The sequence below is a fragment of the Orycteropus afer genome, unplaced genomic scaffold (genome assembly GCF_000298275.1).
Source record: "Orycteropus afer afer isolate SDZICR_OR568_19922 unplaced genomic scaffold, OryAfe1.0 scaffold00204, whole genome shotgun sequence".
Taxonomy (NCBI): domain Eukaryota; kingdom Metazoa; phylum Chordata; class Mammalia; order Tubulidentata; family Orycteropodidae; genus Orycteropus; species Orycteropus afer.
Genome location: NW_006921791.1, coordinates 2449337 through 2470628, shown reverse-complemented (window position 1 = coordinate 2470628; position 21292 = coordinate 2449337). Strand labels below are relative to the sequence as shown.

The 21292-nt window shown below is 38.5% G+C and overlaps 1 protein-coding gene across 1 annotated transcript in view; it reads left to right on the top strand.

Moving 5' to 3' along the window:
• PXDN (peroxidasin) overlaps window positions 1–21292 on the top strand; it is a 219472-nt gene that overhangs the window by 125032 nt on the left and 73148 nt on the right. Inside the window, exons 5-7 of the mRNA XM_007948129.1 lie at window positions 9780–9851; window positions 10344–10415; window positions 14145–14314. Of these exons, the coding sequence (XP_007946320.1) occupies window positions 9780–9851; window positions 10344–10415; window positions 14145–14314 (314 nt within the window). The remainder of the gene's footprint in view (window positions 1–9779; window positions 9852–10343; window positions 10416–14144; window positions 14315–21292) is intronic.

Genomic DNA, 21292 nt, shown 5'->3' with positions numbered 1-21292 from the left:
TTCCTTATCAGAGAGTTCCAATGCTGCTTCTTCCTCAGGGATGTGTTCTGGGTCTGTATCCTGCTTCCTTGTTTCTTCCACTTTATCTTGGTTCTTGAACTGTGATGGTCTGTTGTCTCCGAGGCATCCTGGCATTGTTGTATTTAGATCTCTGTTAACTATTTGTGAAGAGCAGCCAAGGGTAATTCAGGCTCTTCTTGGTGGTTTTTTATCATTGGCCCATTGGTGGAGAAGGAGGTAGTGGCTCTCACTCAGTAAGTGAAGTTGCAGGAGTTGTTGATGTAGTTGTGTCTTATGGTGACTGTTGCTGTCTCCCACTCTGTTAGACATAAATTACAATTGAATTACCATCAAAAAACTAAAAGCCCATGGACGAAAAACACACCATATAATCACTCACACAGGAACAGTAACCAAAAAAAAGAAAAAAGGGGGAAAAAAGAAGAAAAAACAAGAAAACCTGCAATATCTGGGGATAGAGCAGTAAGAAAGAAAAAGTAGAGAAGGAGAATAATAAATGAAAAAATATGGGAAAAATGTAAAAAGAAAAACAAGAAACAGGGTTAACCAGGAGGAAAAATGGGGAGAAGAAAAAAAAAAAAAACTTAAATTAAAAAAAAAAAAATTTCAGCAAGACTCAGGGAAAAGAAAAAAATGCTTGAAAACTAGGACCTGGGAGGGGAATGTTAAGAATAATAATAAAGAGGACAAAACTATTAATAGTATTAGTTGTTTTAAAACAGACAAATACAAGCAAACTAATCACCAGAAAAAGAAAGTGAAAAAGAAAAATATATAAAGAAAAAAAAAGTCTGTGGAGGACAGGACGGGGCACCCAGGCTCCTTCTGAGCAAACAGACTGTGATGGAGTTCCTGTTGGCCCAGTAGGTAGGTGGTGGTGGGGCATGGCCGCACCTCCGTTCACCAAGCGGGTGTGGGGTATAAGAGTAACAAGAGGAATGTCTTATCTTTTCAGTCTTGCAGGTCCTGAGTGTCCTTGGGGTTGTTGGGAAGCAGAACGTGTTCTTAAGCCCCAGGAATCTGTGAGATCACTGTCTCTTTAAATATCCAAAATAGTGAAGCCGCTTTTTAAACCTTCAAAATGGCGGCGTCTCCGGACTGGTAAAAGTCCACAGCTCAGCCCACCTTTGTCTTCACCTTCTCCTTTTGTTCCCCAGCCACCGTGCACGGTCCTCTGTGCAGTCCCTGGATAGCACGGTGATTTTTAGGTTAATTCTTTGGTCCTACCACCACTCGGGAATGTCCAAGTTGTCTGTGCTCTCAGGATCGCTCAGGATCGCTGCCAGACCGCAGCTTCATCTATCTCCTTTTTTTGTATTTTCATGCAAATTCTTCTGCTATTTGGGGTTTAGTCCACTTCTGTATCCTTGCCTTCAAGGCTCAGAGGTCCAGGATTATGTTCTGTGTCTGTGTTAATTGGTTTCCCTTTTCTTTGTTGAAGAGGGTCTGTGCAGTCTTTCTCCCTAGTCCGCCGTCTTGCCGGATCCGTCACAATACCTTCTTCTAGCCATTTTTCCATTTTGATGACATGAGCACATTAAGCAAGTCAGATGGCCCCCCAAAAAATCAAGAAATGCTTATGATCATTGGCCATTAGATAGAAGCAAATTAAACCAACAGGTTTCATCTCACCCCAGCAATAATAGCAATTTTTTTTTAAAAAAAGAAAACAATAAATGCTGGTGAGGTTGTGGAGAGACTGGAACCCTCACACTGCTGGTGGGATTGTAAAATGGTACAATGACTGTGGAAAAAGGTATGGTTCTTCCTTAAAAAGATAGAGATAGAAATACCATATGATCTGTCAATCCTGCTAATAGGTGTCTATCCTATGAAATAAGAGCTATGGCATGAACAGATACATGCATACCCATTCTCATTGCAGCATTATTCACAATAGCAAAAAGATGGAAACAATCTAAGTGCCTACCAACAAATAAATGGGTAAATAAACTATGGTATGTACACACAGTGGAATATGAGGATATTGTTATTAGGTGCCATTGAGTTGCGTCTGACTCATAGTGACACTATGTACAACAGAATGGAGTACTGCATGGTCCTGTGCCATCCACACAGTTGTTGCCATGCTTGAGCCCATCGCTGTAGCCACTGTCAGTCCATCTTGTTGAGATTCTTCCCCTTTTTTGCTGGCTCTCAGCTTTGCCAACCATGATATCCTTCTCCAGGGACTCGTCCCTTCTGAAAACATGACCAAAGTATGAGAGAGAAATCCTGGTCATTCTCCCTTCTAAGGAGCATTCCTGCAGTACTTCCCCCAAGGCAGATTCATTCATTTTTCTAGCAGTCCATGGTACATTCTGTATTCTGTGTCCATACCACATTTCAAATGCATATTCTTCCGTGGTCTTCTTTAGTCATTGTCCAGCTCTCACATGCATATGAAGCTATTGAAAATGCCATGGCTTGAATCAGACACACCTTAGTCTTAAAAGTAAAATCTTTGCTCTTGAACACTTTAATGAGGTCTTTTGTAGCAGATTTGCCCAATGCAATATGTCATTCCATTTCTCGACTGCTGCATTCATGGGTGTTGATTGTGGATTCCAGTAAAATGAAATCTTTCACAACTTCAATCTTTTCTCCATTTATCATAATGTTGCTTATGGGTCCAATTGTGAATATTTTTCTTTGCTTTATGTTGAGGTGTAATCCATAATAAAGTCAGTAGTCTTTGATCTTCATCCGTAAGTGCTTCAAGTGTTCTTTTCTTTCAGCAAGCTAGGTTTTGTCATCTGCATATTGCAGGTTTTTAATGAGTTGTGGTGGTTTGTGTGTCAGCTTGGCTTGGCCTGGTTGAATGGCTGGACAGCTGGTGGTAGTTTTTCCCCATGATGAGACTGGCAGTCAGCTCCATGGTGGGATCTACCACAAGCAGCTGAGTAGCTGCTTTGGGTATGTGGTCTGCTTCCCATCTATAAAGAAAAGCTTTGGGAATGGTCTCTAGCTTATGGCATGCTTGGACCCTGCATGTAGCTGTGTGGTTGTTCAGCAGCTTGCCATGCTCTGCTGACCTTGAGACTTAAAATGGACTTAAATTAATGGCCTGCCGTGTGGTTTGGTAACATTGGGACTGTGCCTTTTTTGCTTGTCAACCTTGGAGTTGTCAGCCTCAGTAGTCAGCAGCTGTCTGAGTGAAGAAAAGCCTCTAGAGCCTGGCACTTTGAACTTGGACTTAAAGCCTCCAAATTGTAGGAGAATAAACTCTTGTTTATAAGGTTATCCCATTTGTGGTATATTCTTGTCAGAGCAGCCCTAGGTAACCAGAATATGAGTCCTCCAATTCTGATTCTATGTTTGTCTTCATGTAGTCCAGTTTCTCAGATTATTTCCTCAGTATACAGACTGAATCAGTATGATGAAAAGTTATAACCCTGACACACACCCTTCCTGATTTTAAATCATGCAGAATTTCCTTGTTCTGTTTGAACAATTGCTTCCTGTTCTATGTTAAGTTGCTCATGAGCACAATTAAGTGTTCTGGGATTTCTAGTCTTCACAATGTTATCCATAACTTGTTATTATGCACCCAGTCAAAGGCCTTTGCATAGTTGATAAAACACAGGTAAACATCTTTCTGGTATTCTTTGCTTTCAGCCAGGAGCCATCTAACATATGCAGTTGTATTCCTCATTCATGTCCTCTTCTGAATCTAGATTAAATTCTTGGCAGTTCTTTGTCTATGTACTGCTGCTACCATGTTTGAATTATTTTTAGCAAGATTTTTCTTGTATGAGATAGTAATGATACTGTTTGATTATTTCTGCATATTATTGGATCACCTTTTCTTTTTAAGTGGGTAGAGATATAACTTTCTTCCAGTTGCTTGGCCAGGAAGCTTTCTTCCAAATTTCTTGGCATAAATGAGTGAAGCTTCCAGTGTTGTATCTGTTTGTTGAAATACCTCAATGATTATTCATTCCATCAGTTCCTGGAACCTTGATTTTACCAATTCTTTCAGTCTACCTTAGACTTCTTTCAATACCATCAGTTCTTGATCTTATGCTATCTTCTGAAACGGTTGAATGTTGACCAGTTCTTTTTGGTATAGTGACTCTGTGTATCCCTGCCATCTTCTTTTGATCTTTCCTGCATCATTTAATACTTTTTCCACAGAATCCTTAGCTATATTGAATCCTTCAATATTATAACTTAAATCTTGAGGTTTTTTTTTTTTTTGTCCAATTATTTTAGCTTGAGAAATTCAGAATGTGTTCTTCCTGTTTGGTTTTCTAATGCCAGGTCTTTGCATATTTCATTATAATACCTTACTTTGTCTTCTCAAACTGTCCTTTGAAATCTTCTGGTCAGCTCTTTTATTTCATCATTTCTTCCATTAGCATCTCATCTGACATCCATTTTGGTCTTCTTTTCCTCTCTTGTCTTTTTAATGTTCTTTTGCTTTGTTCATATACGACGTCCTTGATATCATCCCACAATTCATCTGGTCTTTGATCATTGGTGTTTAGTGAGTCAAATCTGTTCTTCAAATGGTCTCTAAATTCACGTGGGATATACTGATGGTCATATCTCAGCTCTCCTGGACTTATTTCAGTTTTCTTCATCTTCAGGTTAAACTAGCATATGAGCAATTGATGATCTGCTCCATAGTCAACCCAGGGCCTATTCTGACTGATGATACTGAATTTTTCCATCAGCTCACTCCATAGATGTAGTTGTGTATTCCATCTGGCAAAGTCCATGTGTATAGTCACCATACATGTTGTTGAAAAAAGGTATTTATGATGATTAAGTTGTTGGTCTTGCAAAATTCCATCATGTGATATCTGTCATCATTTCTGTCACCAAGGCCATATTTTCCAATTATTAGTGCTTCTTTTTTGTTTCCAATTTTCACATTCCAATCACTGATAATCATGAATGCATCTTGATTGCATGTTTGGCCAATTTCAGACTGTAGAAGTTGGTAAAAACCTTGCATTATTTCATATTTGGCTTTAGTGGTTGGTGTATAAATTTGAATAATAGTAGTATTAACTGGCCTTCCTTGTCGGAGCATGGATATTGTCCTGTCATTGGCAGCATTGTACTTCAGGCTAGATTTTCAAACATTCTTTTTGACAATGAATGCAATGTCATTCCTCTTCAATTTGTCATTCCTGGCATAGTAGATCATATGACTAAAAATGGCTATTACCAGTCCATTTCACACACTAATGCCTAGGATATCAATTTTTATGCATTCTGTTTCTTTTTTGACAACTTCCAGTGTACCTAGATTCGTACTTCATACATTCCACCTTCCAGTTCCTAATGGATATTTACAGATGTTTCTTCTCATTTTGAGTCATGTCACATCAGCAAACAAGCATCTTGAAAGCTTTACTCCATTCAGGCCATTATGGTCGACTCTACTTTGAGGAGGCAGCTGTTCCCCAAATGTGTTTTGAGTGCCTTCCAACGTGATGGGCTCATATTCTTGTACTATATCAGACAATGTTTCGCTGTTACTCGTAAGGTTTTTAGTGGCCAATGTTTTCAGAAATGGAAAACTGGTCATGTCCTTTTTCCTAGACTGTCTTAGGCAAAATGCTCCACTGAAACCTGTCCATCATGGATGACCCTCCTTTTATTTGAAATATCCACGGCACAGCTTCCAGCATCACAGCAACATGCAAGCCACCACAGTACTACAGACTGGCAGATGAGTGGTAGGAACAGAATGCTGTGCAATGTTAATGTGTACCAATGAAAAACCTCTCACAACATGAATGAACCTGGAGGACATTATGCTGAGTGAAATAAATCAATCACAAAATGACAAATATTGTATGAAACCACTACTACAAAAAACCAAGAAAAGGTTTATATACAGAAAGAAACATTGTTTGATGATTACTAGGTGTCAGGGTGGAGTAAGGGGACTTCATTAATTAGAGAGTAGACATTGTATTAACTTTGGTGAAGGGAAAGGCAGTATACAATAAGAGGGAGGTCAGTACAGCATGACGAAGGCAAAGAACAATACTGGGAGGTAAACAAGAGTAGAGAGCAACATGGTAAATATGATTACATACAATCCTCCAGTGACAATAATAACAAACAATTTATGAGTGGATACTTAGGTAGATATGGATGCCGAGCAGTTGTGGGATAGTGTATGGGGACACGTGCACAAACATACATAGGTTTGGCAGAGAATGTTTCTACACAGGTACTTGTATGTGCTGCAAATACATCTATGAATATAGTAGAGCACACAGGGGACAAAGGTTTGAAAATTTTTAGCCAAAAGAAAATACCTTCAGGGACTGAGTCACTAGGCTTGGGGCCTCAGGACCACAGTCTTGGGGAATATGGATCAACTGGCATAATTTAGTCTGCAAAGGCAATATTTTATTTCTTATTTTGGTGAGTAATGACTAGAGTCCTAAAAGGTAGCAAGCGGCCATCTAAGATGAACTACTGGTTTCTCCCTATCTGGAGCAAAGAAACTGAAGATCATCAGAGACTCAAGGAAGCAATTAGTAGGAAGAACTAAAGGATCATGCGAGCCATAGCATCCACTAGCCTGAGACCAAAAGAACCAAATGATCCCTGCTGCCACTTCTGAATGTTCTGATTAGGATCACAATAGAAAGTCCTGGGCACAGTAGGAGAAAAAAACATAGCACAAAATTCAAAATCATATAAAAGACTGGACTTACTAATTTGACAAAGTCTAGTGGAACCCCTAGGACTGTGGCCCTTGGACACTTTTTAAACCTAGAACTGAAGCCATGCTTGGGGGTCACCTTTTAGCCAAACAATAGACCTATCAACTGAGCAGTAATGTCTGTGAGGGATGTACACCTCAGACCCATCAACCATGTGGAACCAAAAGGGCTATATTTGCCCAGAAACAGAGTTCAGATGACCAGATAGGGCAGGAAACAAGGACAAATGGAAACTGGGAACCCAGGGAGGAAATGGGAAGAATGTTGTTACATTGAAGGGATTGCAACTAATGTCACTAAACAAAATGTGTATAAATTGTTGAACAGGAAACTAATTGACTCTGTAAACTTTCACCCAAACTGCAATAAAATATTTTAAAAGTAAACAAGACAGACAGTGTTTTGTTGTGTTCCAGAAGGTCTTCATTGACTAATTTTCAGATTACCAATCTTTTCTTCCTACGCTGTCTTAGTCTGGATCCTCCTAAGTGAAGCTCCCAGCAACCCTAAAGTTTTGTAAATTCCTCACAGTAAGTTTTCCTGAGGACCTTTTAAGGTAGGATGCTTAAATTGCACCTAGTCAACCTTTTTCCAGGCTCATCCATTACTGTGGGTTCTAGGTGAATGCATTTTTTAAAATACATCACTATAAAATGGGCACATCCACATATCCTTCCTCTTCTTTTCTTGGTTAGTCCCTACTTATACTTCAAGGCTTAACTCAGGGCTCATCACATGCCCAAACAAACAAACAAACAAAAAACTTACTGCCATCAAGTCGGATCCGACTTCTATTGATCCTTCCTTGGGTTTTCGAGGCAGTATAGTGCCTAAGGCACTTGACTGCTAACCAGAAGGCTGACGGTTCAAACCCACCAGCCACTCCTCGGAAGGAAGGTTGGGCAATCCTACTTCCGTAATGATACTGCCTCGGAAACCCAAGGAGGGGTCGCTATGAGTCGGGGCCCACTCGACAGCAAACAACAACAACAACAACAACATCACTATGGAAGTAGATTGCTCAGTCTTCCTTCCAAGGAGTGGCTGGTGGGTTTGAACTGCCAGCCTTCTGATTAGCAGTCAGATGCCTTAGGCACTATGCCGCCAGAGCCCAGACTAGACTAAAATTATCTCCTCTGTCCATGACATGTTCTGTTAATATTATCTGTTTTAGGTATCTGTCTCCCTGACTGGTCTCAGTTGCAGGAGGCGAGGAGCTATGATTTATTTATTAGTGCATTACCTTGCACATCAGAGATGCTCCATCAATGTTATTTAAAACTTTTTATTTATTTATTTTTGAATTCCTTCTCCTTCTGCATCTTTGCTACAGATGCTAATCTGTGATTGTCACTGATGTTGAATTTCCTTCTTTTTCCTTCTCCAGTTCATCCTCCCTTTTCTGACATTTCCCTTACATGGATGAAGATATAATGAGCACAGAAATAGCCATGTGAGGAACCAGAGAAAGAAGTAGGAAAGGGAAATTCAGAATGGAAGGGAAGTGTGATAGAATACTCTCTGAGTCCTTCAGCCACACCTTCTGTGGTTGTAGATGTTCTCAGAAACTTAAGAAGTTATTGTATGGTGGTTTTGATTGGTGATCTGATCTTGAGAAAGAGCCATATAAAAAGCAGGACAGGGATACAGGTAGTTGACAATTGCTGATCTTGAAGCTAAAGTAATTTGAAAAAGATAATAAAATTCTCTAATTGATAACATTCAGGATGAGTTTTGACAAACTTTTATTTTATTTAGATTTATGATAATGCCAGTAACTGCTGATATTTTAATTCTATTACTGTTACTGGTCCCAGAATCTCTAGAAGTAGAATACATTTAAAATACGTGTTTATTGGCAGTGAATGCATGAATGGGCATTTCTTTCTTTCACTGCTGTCTGTGTAAAGAAAGTTTGCACTGCAGATATGCTAACTTGGCTATTTAAGAACCCCAGTTAGAAGGCTGATTTCATCATATATTTTATTTAAGGGAGAAAACAAACCAAAACACCAGTTTTCAAAATGAGAAACCAGGTTTCAGGAAGAAATAGGGAAATTGGAAGAAATCAGTTATTCCAGAAATATGTACATTTTGGGATGTAAGGAAACATCTTTAATTGGAAGAATGATAACTTCTGGTTATTTTCTGTGATTAAAGAACATATGAAGAAATGCTGTATCTTACTTAATTCAGTGTTATTTTCTTGTGTTGTTTCTATAGTTGTTTAGTTAGCTAACAATTTACTTAGTAGTAAATTGAAGTATATGTTGATTTCTCCCTCCCAAATGAACACATATTTAATGAGGATACTTATTTATATATGTGCTATAACTGAGATTAAGGAGTGCTGGTGGCATAGTGGATAGGGCATTTGGGTGCTAACCAGAAGGTCAGTAGTTCAAATCCACTAGCTGCTCTGCAAAAGGAGAATGGGACCTTTTACTTCCATAAAAGGAGCTCTGGTGGCATATGCTGAAGGCACTTGACTGCTAACCAGAAGGCTAATGGTTCAAACCCACCAGCCACTCCTTGGAAGGAAGATTGGGCAATATACTTCTGTAGTGATACTGCCTTGGAAACCCAAGGAGGGGTCGCTATGAGTCGGGTCCAACTCGATGGCACATTAAGAATAACAACAACAACTTCCATAAAGATTTACAGCTTTGGAAACCCAATGAGGGTCGCTATGAGTTGGACCCGACTTGATGGCAGTGAAATTTGGTATAATTGAGATTATGTGAACTGATTTATTTTTAAAGATAGCACATAGGGAACAAAACAGGCCTGGGAAAGCATCATATTTAAGTTACTGTGTCTAGATCTATATTTTACATTGTTCAGTTTTATGAGCATCTATGCCCAACTTTCAGTTTTATTTAATCTACCTATATTAATATTTCATTTGTTTTCCATAAAGTGTAAGAGATCTAGAGAATTTTCTATTGACATATAAATTTGATATGACTTGAATAAACTTCTTTAGCAGATAATTTGTATCTGAAACAAAAAAAAAAATTAAAATCATGTTTCTTTTCTCTTTGCAAAAAACTTCTTTAGATACCTGCACTTTAATCAGATAGAAACTTTGGACCCAGAATCATTTCAACATCTACCAAAGCTTGAAAGGCTGTAAGTTGCATTTTATTCTTAAACTTCATGCTTTTAAAGTTCATCAGAGTTGGTGAGATTTGCGCATTTTCTTTGTAGAATTTAGGTCCATGTCTATTAAAATACCTGACAACTGTTTGGGTATAGAATCTGTGTTCCATCAGCCACTCCTTGGAAGGAAGGTTGGGCAATCTATTTCTGTAGTGATACTGCCTCAGAAACCGAAGGAGGGGTTGCTATGAGTCAGGTGTGACTTGACGGCACATAACAACAACAACAACAGTATGATTAACAGTGTGAGATTTGGCTTTAGAATATGATATTAATTTGGAAATAGTGATAAACTGGTGACAAAAATCTAGTTCAAGAATATTTACCAATTTTTTCAAAATCATTTTTTTAAATGTGTATAATCACTGAAATATGGACAAATGATATATTCGACTATACTCTTTTCTACATGGTTGAGAAATACTTCAAAAAGTTGATGTATTGTATTATCTTTTTCAACAGGTTTTTACATAACAACCGAATTACGCATTTAGTTCCAGGAACATTTAATCATTTGGAATCCATGAAAAGATTGTGAGTATAATACCGTTTCTGTTACCTGTTCACCGTAGCATAATTTCTCCCTGTTATCCATTTGCCTGATCATTTTTATTGGGGATTTTGAGGTGCTTATAACAATCAGCATATACATTATGAAAAAGGGTACAACCATATGGAGGGTGGATTAAATCAATTAGAATATAAAGTAGAATTCAGAGATGACTCAGAGAATGTGATATAAACTAATCTTTTAATTAGGACCATGAGATCAGTAGCCAAAATTAGGAGAGGACTTTTTTTTTTTTTTTTTTAAATCCATTTTATTGAAATATGATTCATGTACAGTGAATGCATTTTTTTTTTTTTTTTTTTTTTTGCAGTGTTCCCTCCCCTCCACTCCCGCCCCTGGCAACCAACAAAGAAAGTTTCCCTCCATATATAAACCTTTCCTTGACCCTCCACAAGAACGAACTAATACTATTATTTGTCCTTCTGTAATTGACTTATTTCACTCAGCATAGTGTCCTCCAAGTTCATCCATATTATGCAGTGTTTTACAGACTCTACATTATTCTTTAGTGCTGCATAGCATTCCATTATGTGTATGTACTGTAGTTTGGTCACCCACTCTTCCGCTATATATCTTAGAGATAAGTCCCTTGCCAGATATGTAATTATCAGCAAATATGAATTTGTTGCTGTCATTTTTGTTATGTGCTTTCTTGTGGTGTCTTTGTTCCATATAATTTTCTATGCTGAGTTTGTTTTGTTTATAAATCATGTTATCACTTCCTTCATTGCTATTATTTTAGTATTTGCTGAATATTTATGCTGATCCTCTTTTTTGATTTGAAGGTTTATCATTTTTCTTTGAGGTTACCCTGTGATTTATAGTTATCTTCCCAGGTTTAGAACAATAGGTTCTATCTTGTAGTTGTCTTGACTTCCCTGCCATCTAGAAGTTCTGTAATGACACAGTTTTTTCTCTCTTTTTGTTTGTAATTGTCCTCATTTATCAATTGATATCTCTGATTCCCTGTTTACAGTCTTGTAGGCTTCTTTACTTTGGATACTTCCATAGCTGGGTTGGTTTCTGGGTTATATCATCTTGTGTGTTAATGGTCAATTGTTGTTGGCTGTTGTTGCTTCTCTGTCCAAATGACACTCTTTAGCATCTCTTGTAAGGTTGGTCTGGTTTTAACAAATTCCCTTAATTTCTGCTTATCTGGAAATGCCCTAAATTTACCATCATATTTGAGGGACCATTTTGCAGGGTACCTAATTGTTTGGAAATTTTTCTCTTTCAGTGTTTTATGTATACCACCCCATTGTCTTCTCACCTGAATGGTTTCTGCTTAGGAATCCAAGCTCCTTCTGGTTGTTGTTATATGCCGTCGAGTCGGACCTGACTCATAGTGACCCCTTCCTGGGTTTCCGAGGCAGTGTCACTACTGAAGTAGTTTTTCAACCTTCTTTCCAAGGAGTGGCTGAGGGGTTTGAACTGCCAGCCTTCTGGTTAGCAGTCAAGTGCCTTAGAACTATGCTACCAGAGCTCCTGAAATCCAAGCTTAGTCTTATTAATTGCCCCTTGTAGGTAGTTTTTCATTTTTCCTGTGCTGCTACTCATGATTCTTTCTTTGTCTTTGGTTTTGGTAAGTTTGATGATGATATGTCTGGGTGATTTTCTTTTGGAGTCATTCGTTGAACTCCTGAATGGATATATTCTCATCTTTCATCATACCAGGAAAATTCTCTTCCAACAAATCTTCGACAATTTTCTCTGTGGTTTTATTTGTCTCTGCTTGTTTTGGAATTCCGATTACATGTAGGTTATTCCTTTGATGGTATCCCACATGGACCTTAGACTTTCTTCACTTTGTTTTGATCTTTTTCTGATTTATCACTTTCCAAAGAAGTGTTCAGGTGTTTGCCTTCAATCTCCCTAATTCTGTCTTCCATTGATTCAATTCTGCTCCTTTGCTCATTCAATGTCTCACCTATTTCTGAAATTTTAGGATTAATCTTCTGTATTTCTGTGTGTAGATTTTGTATCATTTCTAATTTTTCATTTATTTTGTCATTTTGTTCTTGTACTGTCTTTCAAAATTGTTCTGGGGTTTTCTCTGAGTTTTTCTTGATTTGTCTCTCAATCTGTTGAAGATACTTAAATATAATCCTTTTGAATTCCTTATCAGGGAGTTCCAATGCTGCATCTTCTTCAGGGATGTGTTTTGGGTCTGTATCCTGATCCCTTATTTCTCTTGCTTTATCTTGCTTCTTTGCATGGACTGTGATTCTCTGTTGTCTCCAAGGCATTGTGATGTTTTTGTGTTTATATTTAATTGGTGATTGTATGTTGGAGTGACTTGTCCACAATTTTAGTTTTCTTTGTATGTTATCTATGCAAGCAGGGTACTGTGCGCCTCTATTTGCTAGTGGGCAGCACTTATATATTCACCACCTGTCTCCTTTCCTGTTGTCAGCCTCTCGTATGACCCTGCCAACCTTGGCAAACAGAGCCTATTCTTAGGTCCCTGAAATCCGAATGAGAATGCTATCACTTTAAAATCCAAAATGGTTGCCACTTACAAAGATTCAAAATGGCTGCCACTTGTAAACATTCAAAATGGTTGCACCCTCCATCACTTTAAATATCCAATGTGGCTGCCACGTGTAAACAATCAAAATGGCTGCGCCCCCCAGACAGCAGAAAGTCAACAGCTCAGGTTGTCTGCCTCCTTGGGGTTTCCCTTCCTAGTCATAGGCAACCAGTGCAGTCATCCCTGCAGCCCTTGGTGACCAGGGCTGATCTTTAGGTCAATTCTCAAGTCCCAACACCACTTGGAAATATTCAGGCTGTTGGTCCTGTCAGAGTAGCTGACAGTCCACAGCTCCGACTCTCTCTGTACTCACTGTTTTCATTCAGGTTTTTTCACTAGTTGATGCCTAATCCACTTCTGCATAGTTCCTTCCAAAGCTCAGGGCTCCAGGATTTTCTTCTGCATCTCTGTCAATTGGTTTTTCTTTTCTTTGTTGAAGAGAGTCTGTGTCGCTTGTCTGCCTAATCCTCCATCTTACCAGAAGTCAGATTTCTATTTTTTAAAGCAATCTTTTAATTGTTTAGGCTAATTTGTTTATTACAGTGGTATATAATTGACAGGTGGAAGTAAAATCATCTAGAAAGACTCTCTGTACTGTATTCCATTCCATTTATTTTAGGTACATATATAGCTAAAATATTTTAAATTGACTGTAGAAACCAAATACCCACTGCCATCAATTTGATAGTGAACTACAAGGTCACTATCGATTTGATAGTGACCTACGAGGACAGAGTGAAACTGCTTTAAAAGGTTTCCAAAGCTGAAAATCTTTATGGAAGCCAACAGCCTCATCTTTATCCTGTGGGAGCCACTGGTGGATATGAACCATAGACTTTTCAGATAGCAGCTGAGCATTTTAACCACTGTGCCACTAGAGCTTCTATAAATGGTGTGATGTCTAAACCAATTTATAAAAACCTTAAAAATATATTTGCTTTATACTGAGTAATTTCTTACAGTACTGTTAAGCTCCTCTGGTACTAATACATATTTATATGACATCCTTTTTTGGGTTTTCCTTCCTGATCTTGAAGGTCATTATTTTTAATTAAATACTCTCAGTATTGTGATTTTTGGACCACAAAGCCTTTGTCTGTCTAGGATGAATTAACATATACTTTTTTCCACTTCTCACTGGCTGCTGCTTCATTTTTCAAAGGCGATTGGACTCCAATGCACTTCACTGTGATTGTGAAATCCTGTGGCTGGCAGATTTGCTGAAAACTTATGCCCAGTCTGGTAATGCACAAGCAGCAGCTACCTGTGAATATCCTAGAAGAATCCAGGGAAGATCAGTGGCAACAATCACTCCAGAAGAACTCAATTGTGGTGAGTAAGCCATTGATGCCTTCGCAGACTGAAGTGCTAGGTAGAGATGAACTCTACCACGCATCTGTGTTGACTTTCCTTTTCAGTTTTGGTATTCTTGAGATGATTTTTAACATATATAGCTGTCTCTTCAATAGTCATTTCCTGTGTCTTTCTGAAAATGAAATCTTGGTCAAACCTGTACAAGGACATCCTCTGAGAAGACCTGCTCTGTAGAAGCAGTTGTTAGTTGCTGTTGAATCTCTGATTCATGGCAACCTCATCTATAACAGAACAAAATGTTATCTGGTTTTGTGCTGTCTTCAAGGTCATTGGAATATTCATGTCCATTGATGTGTATTTTGAAGGCCTTCCATGCTAAGCACTCCATTGTCCAATAGTCTGTTGCGATCCATTAAGTTTATCAGTGGCTAATTTTTGAAAGTAGATTGCCAGGCCTTTCTTTCTAGTCTGTCTTGGTTTGGAAGTAGTGTGGAAACCTGCCCACCATAGGTGAACCTACTAGTATTTGAAATACTGATGGCATAGCTACCAGCATGGTAGCAACACACAAGCCACCACAGTACAGAACACTGATGGATGAGTTACAGATTTACTGTTAGGTTGCCTAAAATATAACTATTGTAAGCCTTACTTTCCTAATCTATAAATGGGGACAATCATACCTACCTTGCCTTGGTTTACAGAGTACATGGAAGTGCCTTGTAAGACTTCTATTGATGGTAGCCACTAGAATTAGCTATAGTCATACCAATGTCATTAGAACAAGTTGGTAGTACATGTATAAATAAACAAATGAACAAACAAACAAAACAAAAACAACCAAACCCTTTGCCATTCAGTCAATTCTGACTCATGCATAATGGCATATAAAGGGGGAATTTGGTTTTTCCTTTACAGACTGAAAGAACAAAGAGCACTGGGGGTCCCACACCACTTTCTGAGCTGATCAGGTCCTATTCTTGTGGTATTTATAAGAAACTATTTGATAGTAACTTACGTTTTATTGTAAGATTTTCCTGCATAATAACAAAATGAAAAAAAGTGCTACTAACTCTGCCTCCCACTCCACCCCTAAGCCCAGTCCCTAAATGTGCCTGTTTAAAGTAGCTACCTGACTATCAAAACCAATTGGTGGTAATAGAAGTCAGGATAGTGGATAATTCTATGGTATGATCCAGCAGTGGATATTGACTGGGAATGGGCATTAGTGAGTCTTTTTGGGACTGGAATTGTTCTGAGTGGTGGTTACATGAGAGTATACGTATAGAAAAAGTTCACTTTAGCCAAACAATGGGCAGGCATATGAGGTGAACATTTATACCAGGTAGGTTTACTCCTTAGAACAGTCAATCATTGGAGATTAGAAGGGTAGTATTTGCACAGAGAGATAGTTCAGAGGCAGGAAAGAAGGACACAGGGAAAAGATAACTACAAGGAGGAAGTGGGAAGAGAGCTGTTATGTTATAGGGGTTGCAATCAATGTCATGAACCGAAATAAGTCTGACCTGCTGTATGGAAATGAATTTGCTCTGTAAACTTTCACCCAAGTCACAATAAGAAGAAAATTCATGCTTGTCAATAATTATACTGAATGTAAGTGGATTAAATGCACACACACACAAAAGTTCATTGAATTGTATGTTTTAGATTTGTGCACTTCACTGTAAAATAACATGTCAATTTAAAAAAAAAAAATCAGAAGAAACAAAATCAAATCAGGTGGCAATTTCCAATTTCCAGGGAATTGTTTAGCTCTTTCTTTTCTCGTAATTCACTTTTCCTTTTTCCTAAAATTACTTTTTTAGTTCTTTTTCCAAAGTATTGTTATTATTTTAAACTGTTGAAATCAACATTAATGAGAATTAAAAATCAGTAAATTTCTTCCATAACCTGACCTATAATGTAACCTTAACTACATTTGCCAGCATTTGTATTTCCTTACAAACTTTTATATGTATGTTTTCATAGGTTAATATGACTAATTTTAATAATGTTAAATACCTAGGAGTTGCCCTATAATATGTGCATTTATCATGTTACTGTCTGTATAATGATCAGTTTCTGATTATTGAAAGTGGTTCTGCAGTTATAAATAGTGGTTGCTGTGCTAAAATCATCTTTGTTTACGAAAGTCTTTCCTTTGGATTAATTTCATAGGAAAAAGTCACAGGAGTCAAAGTGCTAAGTCAAAGACTATGAATGTGTGGGTATAGCCTTAGCTTACCTCTGATGTTTTAACCAGTTTATATTGTTAACTTGCTATGAATGACTGTCTTCAATTCCCTGAACCAATATTGGATCTTCTTTTTTTATATCAGCCTTTTTTGATAAGCCTTTCTTAAAATGTGCTGTATGCATTTATAGCTTCCATTGTTTCATCTCATCTCTCCCTTGATCAATAGAAACCAGGCTCTGGGAAGCAGAGGGAAAAGGTGTTTTGTTTTTTCTGTCACACAGCCATACAGTTATCTGGAGCATTTAGCAGGACCCAAGTTTCAAGGAAAGGTTTTTTTCATGCTCCTACTGTTCCTATAAGAGGAGCTCTGGTGGCCTAGTGCCTAAGGCATTTGACTGCTAACCAGAAGGTTGGCAGTTCAAACCCACCAACCACTCCTCTGAAGGACAACCAAACCAAAAGAAAACTGACTGTGGTCGAGTCGGATGCGACTGGACAGCATTGTTTGGTTTGGTTTGTTGTTGTTATGTGCCGTTGAGTCAGACCCGACCCATAGCGACCACTCCTTGGGTTTCCAAGGCGGTATCTCTACAGAAGTAGATCGCCCAACCTTCCTACCGAGGAGTGGCTGGTGGGTTTGAACCTCCAACCTTCTGGTTAGCAGTCAAGTGCCTTAGGCACTACGCTGGTTTAGTTACCTATTTTATCTTCTGTTTGTGCATTTTCAGTTATATTTGAGAGTAATAATATCCCTCATTCCATGTCCTCTCCTAAATCTGGCTTGAATTTCTGGCACTTCCTTGTTGATGTACTGCCAGAGACGTTTTTGAATTATCAGCAAAATTTTACTTGTGTGTAATTTTAAGGATACAGTTCCGTAATTTCTGCATTCTGTTCCATCACCTTTCTTTGGAATGGGCATAAATATGGATCTCTTCCAGTCACTTGACCAGGTAGTTGTCTTCCAAATTTCTTGACACAGAAGAATGAGTGCTTCCAATGTTGAAGCATCCATTTGGTATTCCCTCAATTCCTGTTGTTGTTGTTGTTATGTGCCATCGCATTGGACCCGACTCAGAGCAACCCCTCCTTGGGTTTCTGAGGCAGTCAGTAACACTACGGAAGTGGATTGCCCCATCTTCCTTCCAAGGAGTGGCTGGTGGGTTTGAACTGCCAGCCTTCTGGTTAGCAGTCAAGTGCCTTAGGCACAATTCCTGGAGCCTTGTTTTTCTCCAGTGTCTTCAGTGCAGCTTTTATTTCTTCTTTCAGTATCATCGATTCTTGATCATATGCCTGATTATTGGTTCCTGAAATGCTTGAATGTCAACCAATTCTTTTTGGTACAGTTACTTTGTGTATCTTCTTTTGATTGTTCTATGTCATTCAATATTTTGTCTGTAGAATCCTTCATTATTACAAATTGAGGTTTCATTTTTTTTTTCAGTTCTTTTAGCTTGAAACCATGCTGTACATGTTTTTTCCTAACTCTAGATCTTTGCACAGTTCATTATAATACTCTGTCTTCTCTAGCTACCTTTTGAAATCATCTGTTCAACTCTTTACTTCATCGTTTCTTTCATTTACTTTATTTACTTATTGTATACACTTATGTTTTAATTGTGATATGGGTGAAAGTTCATTGAGCAAGTTGTTTCCCAATTGGACAGTCTGTATACATTCTGTTTTGTGACATTCACTGCAATCCTCACAATGCAACAGCACTCTTCCCACTTCCTCCCCATGTCCATTCCTTCCTTTGGCTTTCCTTCCCACCATCTCTCATCTTACTAGCTTTGTCACTTGCAGATGCTGCCTTTTTGATCTCATGTGGTTGATTGTTCTAATAAATGCATACCCTCCTAATATTTTTCACCCTATAGTGGTGTCGCTAAAAGTTGATCCACAGGAGTTGAGTTTAGTTCCAGGCTTGAAGGATATCTAAGGGCCATAATCTTGGGGTTTCTACTAGTCTTCTTCAGACCAGTAACCCTGGTTGTTTTAAATTTTTTTTTTTTTATGATTTTGAGTTTTGTTCCACATTTTTCTCCTACACTATCTGGGACCTCCTATTCTGATCCTTTCAGAGCAATCAACTGGGCACCAGCTGTTCTTCTGGTCCGAGTGTTGTGGAGGCTGGGGCTCATGTGGTTCATTAGTTCTCTGGATGAATTGTTTCCTTGGGTCTTTATTTTCTTCAGTCTTCTTTGCTCTGGACCATTGTTGTACCTTAGATGACCACTCACAACCTTTTAAGACACCATTTGCTACTCACCAAAGTAGGACGTAGAACATTTTCTTTGTGGCCTTTGTAATACCATTTGACCTTAGTGTCCCTTAAGACCGTGGTCCTAAGCCCCTGTGCCCAGTGACTCATTCTGTGAAGGTGTTTGATTATGGCCAGCAAATTTTCTAACTTTCCCCCTGTATGCTTCACTATATTCATGGATATAATTGCAGCACACATAAATATATAGGTAGAGATCCAAAAAAGAAAACAAAAACAAATTCACTACCATCAAGTAGATTCCAACTCATAGCAACCCACTCTGAGTTTCCAAGGCAGTATATCTTTGCGGAAGTAGATTGCCCTGTCTTCCTTCCACAGAGTGGGTGGTGGGTTTTAACTACCAGCCTTCGGTTAGCAGTCAAATGCCTTAGGAGTTACACCACCAGAGCTTCTTAGCCTTTGTCAAATCTATATATATATTCATGAGTGTAGTCCCATTGATTGCCCCCTGTTGAGCTTGAGTATCCATCTACATATCCACTTGTAGATTATTGTTCTTATTGCAGGGTTGTGTAACAGTGTTCATCTTTGTTACCTTTAATGCTAGTGTTCCTCTCAGTTTCTTCTACTGCCTTGATCATTTTGTGCTAATATCCCCCTTATTGTATATTGCCTTTCTTGTCACACAAATTAATACGTGTCTACTCTCTAGTTAGTGATTTATCCTCCCTTCCCCCCATCCCAGGTAACATTCAAAGAATGATTCTTTCTGCATGTAAAACTTTTCTTAAGTTCTTACAGTGGGTCTCATACAATATTTGTCCTTTTCTGATTGACTAAATTCACTCAGCATAATGTTCTCTAGGTTCATTTATGTTATGATGTGTTTTAGATGCATTGTTATTCTTTAACATTGTGTAGTTATTCCGTTGTGTGTATATACCATGGTTTGTTTATCTAGTCATCTGTTTATGGGCACTTACGTTGTTTCCTTTTTTTTTCTTAGCTATTGTAAATTATGCTGTGATGAACATTTAAAAACAAAACAAAACAAAATAAAAAAACAAGCTCAATGCCGTCGAGCTGAATCTGACTCATAGTGACCCCTCCTTGGGTTTCCGAGGCGGTATCTCTCCAGAAATAGATTACCAACTCTTACTTCCAAGGAGTGGCTGATGGGTTTGAACCACCAGCCTTCTAGTTAGCAGTCAAATGCCTTAGGCTCTGTGCCACCAGAGCTTCCAGTATCTGTTTGTGTCATGGTTCTTGTTTCTCTAGGATATATTCCTAATAGTAGGATTGTTAGATCATATGATATTGCTCTTTACAACTTCTTAAGGAAACACCATACTATTTTCCACAGTGGTTGTGCTATTTTACAGTCCCATCAACAGTGTAGGAGTTCTGGTGTTGTAATGCCTAAGGCATTTGACTGGAAACTAGAAGGCTGGTGGTTCAAACCCACCAGGCACTCCTCAGAAGAAAGGTTGGGCAATCTATTTCTATAGTGATATAGCTTCGGAAACCCAAGGAGTGGTCACTGTGAGTCAGATCTGACTCAACGGCAGTGAATTTGGTTTGTTTATGGTTTGGTATCAATAGTGTATGAATATTCCAGTATTTCCACAGCCTTGCCAGCATTGGTTGTTTTCTGCTTTGCTATTAATGTTGGAGTCAGATGATACTTCATTCTTGTTTTGATTTGCTTCTTTCTAATGGCTAAGGATTGTGAGCATTTCTTCATGTGTTGTTTTGTTGTGGTTGTTGTTATGTGCCCTCGAGTCGGACCTGACTCATAGCGACCCCTCCTTGGGTTTCTGAGGCAGTATCACTACGGCAGTAGATTGCTCCATTTTCCTTCTGAGAAGTGGCTGGAGGGTTTGAACCACCAGCCTTCTGGTTAGCAGTCAAGTGCCTTAGGCACTACACTTCATGTTGTTGTTGTTATGTGCCATCGAGTCGGCCCCGACTCATAGCGACCCCTCCTTGGGTTTCCGAGGCAGTATCACTACGGAAGTAGGATTGCCCAACCTTCCTTCCGAGGAGTGGCTGGTGGGTTTGAACCTCCAGCTGTCTGGTTAGCAGGCAAGTATTAGTTGCTTGAATATCTTCTTTAGTGAAGTGTCTGCTTATGTGTTCTGCCCATTTTTTAATTGGATTATTTGTCTTTTTGTTGTTGAGATGTTGAAGTTTTCCATAAATTTAAAGATTAGTCCCTTTTCCAACATATCATTGCCAAAATTCTTTTTCCATTCTCTAGGTTTCTTTTTTTACATTTTTGGCAACGTCCTCTGATGTGCATAAATGTTTAATTTTTAGGAGGCCCCAGTTGTCTAGTTTGACTTCTGCTTTTGTCTTTCATTTGATTCAGCTACTCTGCATTCCAGAGCAAGTTTCAGAGTGCTGTTACGACATCTTTTTTGGTCTTTTTTTTTAATTTTATTTTGATTTGGGTGAAGATTTACAGAGTAAATTCGCTTTTCATACAGCAGTTCACATATACTTTGTCTCATGTCATTGATCAAAATTTACAATGCAACAGCTCCCCTCCCACTTCCTCCCCATAGTTACC